Source organism: Anastrepha ludens, chromosome 6 (genome assembly GCF_028408465.1).
Source record: "Anastrepha ludens isolate Willacy chromosome 6, idAnaLude1.1, whole genome shotgun sequence".
Classification (NCBI taxonomy): Eukaryota; Metazoa; Arthropoda; class Insecta; order Diptera; family Tephritidae; genus Anastrepha; species Anastrepha ludens.
In genome coordinates, this window is record NC_071502.1 from 117,094,195 (window position 1) to 117,102,290 (window position 8,096).

Sequence of the window (8,096 nt, forward strand, 5' to 3'; positions counted from 1 at the left end):
AAAATCATTCCTCATACATGTACGGGGAATACTGCTGGAGTGACAGTCCTTAGCCTGATATAAATCCGGGCCGTTGCGGTAACGCAGAACCGACTGTCGTGGGAGCGTTAGTCTGCAGCCTTAGTGGAAAAGAAATTCTGCTCTCTAAATAACTAGTAATGCTTGCTATAAATCGGTGTTGAATAGAGTTAACTGCTAGACTCTTTTCAAGATGTGAATGACAGCTCGCGCATTCCTAATACTCTCGCCGAGGTCTTTGTTGAACGACAGCTCCGACAGCTTCGATTCACTACGAGAATTCTGCTGTCTCAATTATTCCTTGATTTCTGATGTGTGCTGATGAATCCATTGATCGATCGCCATGAATACTTTTACGTTGCCTTAGCAACTGCCTGCAAAAGTCATGGAATGATGGACTCAGATATTTGGGTGCAACAGTGACATTGTCCTGCTATAATACCGACCATAGAGAAACGACTATTATAAATTAGCGGTTTATGCTTTCTTTCTTCGATCTATTGCCTTTATGCCCTTTACCTTTCAATCAAAATCGATGCAAGCAAATACTAGTAAGAAGGGTTTAAGATGACTGGTAGAATTAAAGAAGTGTAAATGAGTTCCTCTCCTGGCTGGTTCAGAGGAGTAGTGAAGGTTTGTATAGACTTACTGGCAGCCGCCTGTCAGTGAAACTGTCGTATACTGCATTACTGTAGGAGAATTTTCAAATCAAAGACCGGCCCCTTGAGTGCTGTCAATTAAGCCAAAAGATGGTGCGCTGGCTCGGTAGCCGTAGCCTCAACTGAAATCTTGTTTGTGTGTCTCCAACTATCAATCATATGGTTTAGTGGGGAACAGCCAGTAAAACTTAAGGAAAAAAAGTTGCTCTTAGAATTCAAATGCGCAGCTTTACGCGATGACAACGCAAACGAGTGGCAAAATATACAATAAATAGACAAATAAACAAATAAATTTAATAAAAAAACTAACATCAGTCGGTTTGAGCGCGATTATAAAAAGACAAGTCGCCTACCAAGCCACAATCAGTTCACAGTCAACAGTCGCAGTGAGAACTAGAACCAGTTTTTTCAACACAACTAAAACTTACCAAAAACAAAAATAAACAAATCAACATGAAAGTTTTCGTTGTTGCTATTGCATTTGCTTTCGTTGCTGCCGCCGTCGCACAAGACGTAAGTTTATTTCGATCTTAGAAAAGAGAGAAATTTTTTCCTGACTGAATTTATTGCTATCCTCATTTGAGCTACATAATAAATAAATCCTTTCCAATACACAATCAACCACAGGGTCTCAGTTTGAGCGAGGAGCAGATTCAAAAGGTCCACGCCTTGGCAGGTGAGTGCATCAAGGAGACCGGCACTAACGAGGCGGCTGTACGCAAATTGCGTGCTGGTGATTTCAGCGAAGTCGACGAGAATGTGAAATGTTTCGCTAAGTGCTTCCAAGAGCGTTTGGGCTACGTTAAGAACGGAAGTGTCGATGAGGCTGCTGTGAATAAGTCGTTAGGTCCCTTGGCCGGCGAGGAGAAAGTGAAAGCTGTTCAAGCCAAATGCAATGGTGCAACGGGTAGCAATGACTGTGATGCCGCTCTCGAGAGGTACAAGTGCTATTATGGCGAAAATGTTAAAAACCTGAGTTAAATTATACTAAGTATTATTAATCTGGAAAGTAATTTCGATTGCCCTTAAAGCATTTTTGATATTTTGTAATAAATTCTGTACAAAATGTGATACTTTTGCATTCTAAATTATTTTGTGTGTACTTCTTGGATTCGTAAGGGAAAGAGTGTTGCTGCTCCACACCTGAACACCTCGTAACTCATCAGGTTCATAATAATTTTCATTGGCTAACTTTAGTCGAAATCCGGAGAGAGCAGCGAAAGTAGACCTCGAAATAAATGTTGGCGAAAGGCAAAGGAATGCGCTTAAACACGACCTGTACACAAAAATTGTAAATCGACGCTACTAAGATTGAAGCAGTCTGCTCCTTTTGCTGCTTGGGTAGCACAATATCTTCAAGCGGTGGCTCAAAAGAAGATATACAGGCAAACATGTTTTTGACCCTCTTAAAGCTGTTTGGAGATCCTCTGTGCTCACTCGTAACACCAAAATTAAAACCTGCCACTGGAATGTAAAATTCACCCTACTGTATGGCTGCGAAATTTGTAATCTTGCAGGCGCAGACTGGCAGCTACTACAAGTTTTTGTTAACCGTTGCCTCCGAACAGTACTTCGCATCTTGCGGCCCAACAGCATATCCCATCAAAGCCTATGGGTTAGCACAAGCCAAACTCCAATGCGAACTGAAACACTCAAAAGAAAGTGGGCGTGGCTTGGTACATTTTACGAAGAGAGCGGAGTGACAACACCCGTAATTCACGTTCCCAAGACAGTCGGTTCTACGTGGCCGGAACAACCCGGATTTATAGCCAACCAAGGACTGTCACCTCAGCAGCATTCCCATCCATATATGGCAATGTTTATGCTGCTACAACAACAAAAACTCGTAATTCAATCGATTGGTACGTGTAAGCAAGCCGACTCAGAGGCAGACCGACTTGATGAAGAAGAGCCCTAGAAACGGGGAAAGCAAGGACAAGCAAAAAGTAGAAACGAATTGAAGTGGCTGGCGTCCTGCAGAAGCGAATGGAGGCAATTTGATCTAGCCTTTTTTTGCCCCTGTGGACCCATAAGAACTCACATATATTAAACATTGTAAGTACAGCACATGGTGTTATTTATTGGATGAAATGAAAGTAGCTCAGGTTGGGGAGAAAAGCTGGTATAAATTATTGGAAAAGAAGGTTAGGCTAGTTTAACCCGGCTGGCATTAAGCCACGAATATATCTTTTGGTTCCTAGCGATAGCAGATGGAATCTGACTTTTATTAAGATTTAAAGTAAACATCACGTCAGATCTCAAAGCAGCACATTACGATGTGGTTAGTAAATTTACGGGGTAAGAGGTAGTCAGGATTTTCAAAAATTGGATTTTTTTCATTTTCTTAAAGTATAATATCTTAAAAATATTGTGTGGAAATTTGAAGTAAGTTCCACAAATACTTTTGTAGTTATTCAACAATTAACAAAAGCCGCTCGGGCGCTCGATAGCAAAACTTTAAAGGTGTTATCATCGGCGAGCGACGCAGTTGTAAGGTTTATAATGCGGTTCCTCCACGGTAGCTCCGATGATATTTTTTATAGAAAAGAAGAAAAGTGTTAGTGTCTAATTGCTATCATCTTTTATTGGTAAGGCGTTTTTCAATAGGTGCGCTTCAACTTTTTTCCGATAGGGAGGGCGAACGACGCAATATTTTTTATTTTTCGCTAGTCATTTGTAAACTTCATTAGTATACATTTCATCATGGAACGCTACACACTTGAGCAACGATTGCAAATCGTGCAAATTTTTTATGAAAATAATCGTTCTGTTGTTGCTACTTTAAGAGCATTACGCCCATTTTACGATCCATTTAACAAGCCGTCCCGTTTTGGGGTTATGTGAAGTCATTGGTCTACAGTAACAAGCCGGCGACGATTTGTGAGCTCAGAGCCAATATTGAACGCGAAATTGCTGGAATTTCGGCCGATTTATGCAAAAGAGTGGTCGAAAATTTGGTTCAACGATTGGACTTCGTAAAACGTGCACGCGGTGGTCATGCAAAAGAAATCGAATTTCATACTTAAATGTATATGTTCAAACTCGATAATAAAAAAAAAAATAGTTAAAAAGTCAAACCGTTTGTGTTTTATTCAAAAAAAAAGTTGAAGCGCTCTTACTGAAAAACGCTTTATATAGATGTATGTATGTGTGTATGTATATGTATATTATGTGATACAATATATAACATATGATATAATAGCACGGATTAACTCTTACCTCCCGTTGGCTTACACGTCCTGATCCTTGATATGCTAATTTTGCAGTGCAATTAAATTTGAAAGTTGAGACGAAAGTAACCTCGCCGAACAGCGTTTAACACAGTAAACGTTTTAACTGTTCGGCGGGGAAATGACGAGGTTAACGGCCTTAACGTTGCAGCGACTGGAACCGGTGGTTTGCAACAGTCGGAACAGTAGGCGCAATTAACATTAGGATGGCTAAACATTTATTAGAATTTTTGTTTTTTGAACTCGTGATCACTGTAACTTAAAAGCTGCTTGGCAGATTTCAGTAAAATTTATACTGCTTTTGAAAAACATAAAAAACGCGTTCCTGATCGAGGAGTTTTTTTTTTCAAAAAGTTCGATTTTTTTTAAACAATTAATTGTCGGTTTTTTTCTTTAAAATCTAAATAATATTACCTGAGGCCGTCATATTGGAAATTTTGAAAAAAAAAGTTCCGATCAGGCACCGCAAGGGCTTCTGGAGAAACGGGCCCACACAAACAGCGATAACTTGTAATTAATATTTTTTTTTTAAATTTGGCTAATCTCAAGTCGAGACTTGATGTATTAATGTTATTTTTTGTTCTTGTACAACAAAGCAATTTACTAGCAAAAAAGATTATTGAAAATCATTATTTTTTCGGGCCTTAATGGGCCTATTTAACTTAATGAGCAAAAATGTATGTGAAACTTAAGTGTAGTCGATTTAGGTTTACAACGATTAAAATTAATATTGAAATTAAAACAAATGCTGAAACCAACCACGAAATACTAACGCCATGGAAAATTTTCCAAGCTCAGCCAAGTATTTTTCATTTGCTAAATATGGTTCGCTTCAGGACAAAAATTCGGTTAGTATCTTGCAATGTTTTTCACCATTAACTGAAAGGCTTGAGCCGGAATATTTGAGAAAGCAACAAACAACAAAAACAACTCTCAGAAATCGCCAGTTCAACAAAGAAATAAATAAATCAAATGCAACTTTCACCCGCTGCGTAAGGGAAAGTTTTTCTCTCCATTCTCTTTTCCTACCGATTGCAACTTTGATGCTTGGAAAATAGCGATATAAAATCAAAGCTTGTGTTCAAACGCTTTGTATCGATATCACCAAGAAATTCGTTTGTGTATTTAAAGAAGGTCACATCAAATGTTTACTGCGAATTTCGCAAAGCACTGTTTATATTTTCAAAAAAATATAATCAAACCAATTGTGTATAATATAACTCTGAATTATTTACTCATATGACAGCACCAGTTGTGTGCGCATTTATGTACATATAATTAGAAATTCACAGCTATTACGACCTACTACCCTGCAGTCCACCGACTAGTTCTGAACTGCATACCTTACGGTGCTACCGGTTTGCTTTGCAGCTGAAGTTGTTCCTTTTTGACCGTTTTTCAGTGCAAGCATGCGAAATGTGAATGATTAGCCCTTGCATCAGCACTGTACCGATTAATGAACTAGTCAGCACATATACCAGTCTTCAACCAGTTAGTGAACTGGTTCACAACGAGCAAAGGAAGGCAGCAAATGAAGCAAATAATTGACGCCATCAGTATTTGTATACCTCTAATCCTCTTTTGCGTATTCATAAAGCTTGAGGTATTCATATTTTTTGTGCGCACATCGCTACTGGGCCACTTTGCGACTGGTACAATTGCAACCACTGTCGTACTGGTATGACTTCTTCCGTCAGATATCAGTTCATGACCCATATTTTTTGCTGGGCTTTGTGGCTTTTCATCACAGGGTATTCCCAACAATTGAACAGACTCAGACGCAGCTAATTTGTAGCGATTAAAAAATAAACAATGAACGAAGCCTTGCTTCAAAAAATTGCACATCGAATCAAAGTACTTAGAAGCTTTAAGCGTGGCAGAGCAAATGCAAAATGTCAACAAATAAAACCAATAAAATCACCAACATCTGCCAGCTGGAGTGCAATTATAAAAAGACAATTCGCCTGGCAATCTGCAATCAGTTCTCCGGCAACATTCGCAGTGAGCGCGAGTTCCAGTTGTTTTTAATATAATTAAAACCTGCCAAAGGAAAAAAAATAAACAAATCAAAATGAAAGTATTCGTTATTGCTGCTGTACTTGCTTTCGTCGCTGCCGCTGTCGCTCAAGAAGTAAGTGGTGTTCGAATTTGGAATATATCCAGTTATTGATATCCTTTCTGAACTACACAACTACTGCAACCTTGCTAATACCCAATCTTCTACAGGGCATCAAGTTAACTGAGGCGCAGTATAAGAAAGTCCGCGGAATAGCAAATGACTGTATCAAGCAGACCGGCACTAACGAGGCGGATGTACTCAATTTGCGTGCTGGAGGTTTCAGCGCTGTCGACGAGAATGCGAAATGCTTTGCTAAGTGCTTCCAAGAGCATTTGGGCTACGTTAAGAACGGAAGTGTCGATGAGGCTGCTGTGAATAAGTCGTTAGGTCCATTGGCCGGCGAGGAGAAAGTGAAGGCTGTTCAAGCCAAATGCAATGGTGCAACGGGTAGCAATGACTGTGATGCCGCTCTCGAGAGGTACAAGTGCTATTATGGCGAAAATATGAAAATCCTTGAATAAATTTCATTCTGTGATTTAGTTTAATTTATGTAATTGGGTTGCAAATAATTTCGTTTGTTCTAAAGCATTTTTAGTGTCTCGTAATAAATGTTTTTGCCCAAATGTGATACTTTTCATTCCTTATTGGCTGGTGTGTGTTTCTTCGATGTTAAAATCTACCATAATTAGGTTGTCACAAAAAAAGTGATATCTCGCATACGGAGATTGTGAAAAATTTAAGGAATTTGGCTTAATACAAAAAGTTTATTTTGTTTCAATAGAAAATCTCGAAGCACGGCATTACTGCAAATTCACTCATAGGTCAAATGGAAAAATGTAGATGGAGTTCAGCGCAAAATCCTGTAAGGCTTCGTTTTTGCGTATTATTTTTATGCGATTTTGAAGCTGTGCGGTTTGTATTTCCTCCCCAAATTTCTTGAAATAAACATATGTACATACAAGCTTGTTTAGCGCAAAGCGCGCGTATAGACAGTCTCCAAAACGTTTCCACGACAGTCGGTTCTACGTAACAGGAGCGATCCGGATTTATTTAACGGCCAAGGACTGTCACGGTCCTTACAGTAGGACTTCCTTTGTGCAAACTAAATTCAAAAACATTTCTCATTTCTTATATAGAATTTTTAGAAAAATTTCGAATTTTGATTTTTGAGAACTTTTTTTTTTGTTGACGGCATTGGGTGTTTTCTGCCATTTAAAAAAATGTCGAGCAGTCGTTAAACGAGAAAAAACCATACCTAAAACTGCAGACCTGAAAATTTTCTAAAATTATTGATAAATAAATTTAAAATTTTGATGAAAATGTATTGTTTTTTTTTAATTTGGGCGAAATACAGAAATGAGAAATTTTGATGAAATTTTTTTTAATTTTGTTTTTTAATTTGCGCAAAGTTTAAAACTGGCATTTATATGCTTTCTTCAGTAGTAGGAATTGTACTTTTATAAAAAAATTATTAAATTAAATGCTTATATTAATTTTCAAAATTTGCGAATTGATCCGAGTGCTGCAGTTATTCAATGCAGTATAAGGCTAGTATTGCCACTTGCGAGGCGAATGAAAATATAGGCGAATTTAGCAGTTTCGAATTGTGAGTTGCCCATCGCCTCAAAATGGCGAACGAGTGAGTAATGAAACTGAAATATAAAGTAGCTGAATATGTGAAGTAATTTTAAGTTTAATATTTTATGAAGTTAAATTCATTCATTTGTGATTTTTATTTATTTTTTATGAACCTAGAATAATTTTTATAATTTTACCTTTATATAAAGTGGAATTCAAAAGTTTGAAATGAAATAAACAAACACAATGAAATAAGGTAAGTGATTTTGAATTTATTCAATAACTCATCCTACAACAAAGCATCAGCTGTTTGTCTTTTAGGGCCAGTAGAAGCATAAATCGTAATATGCGCTGCCTCAACGCAGCCAATCACATTTGGTATTCCTGATCTAGAGAAATATTTGTTCCTTCTTTGTTGCTTCTTTTGTTCGGTCATTTCTGTGCTTAGCGAAGCACTGCAAATTTCACATTCCAATATCTCCTTTGAAACTGTGGATTGAAAATCGTTCCCTACAGTTTGAATGGAATCCTCCCAAAGAGAATGGACTTGTT

The 8,096-nt window shown here is 37.9% G+C and overlaps 2 protein-coding genes across 2 annotated transcripts; both read left to right on the top strand.

The window, feature by feature from the left end:
- The first annotated feature begins 1,022 nt into the window (after window positions 1–1,022).
- On the top strand, window positions 1,023–1,748 carry LOC128867825 (general odorant-binding protein 56d-like). Its single transcript, XM_054109364.1, has 2 exons — window positions 1,023–1,190; window positions 1,305–1,748. Exons 1-2 carry the CDS (start codon window positions 1,131–1,133, stop codon window positions 1,656–1,658), a joined length of 414 nt encoding a protein of 137 aa, XP_053965339.1. The 5' UTR covers window positions 1,023–1,130; the 3' UTR covers window positions 1,659–1,748.
- A 4,118-nt stretch (window positions 1,749–5,866) lies between these two features.
- On the top strand, window positions 5,867–6,581 carry LOC128866857 (general odorant-binding protein 56d-like). Its single transcript, XM_054107873.1, has 2 exons — window positions 5,867–6,038; window positions 6,134–6,581. The coding sequence occupies exons 1-2, from the start codon at window positions 5,979–5,981 to the stop codon at window positions 6,485–6,487; spliced, it is 414 nt and encodes a 137-aa protein (XP_053963848.1). The 5' UTR covers window positions 5,867–5,978; the 3' UTR covers window positions 6,488–6,581.
- The last annotated feature ends 1,515 nt before the right edge of the window (window positions 6,582–8,096 follow it).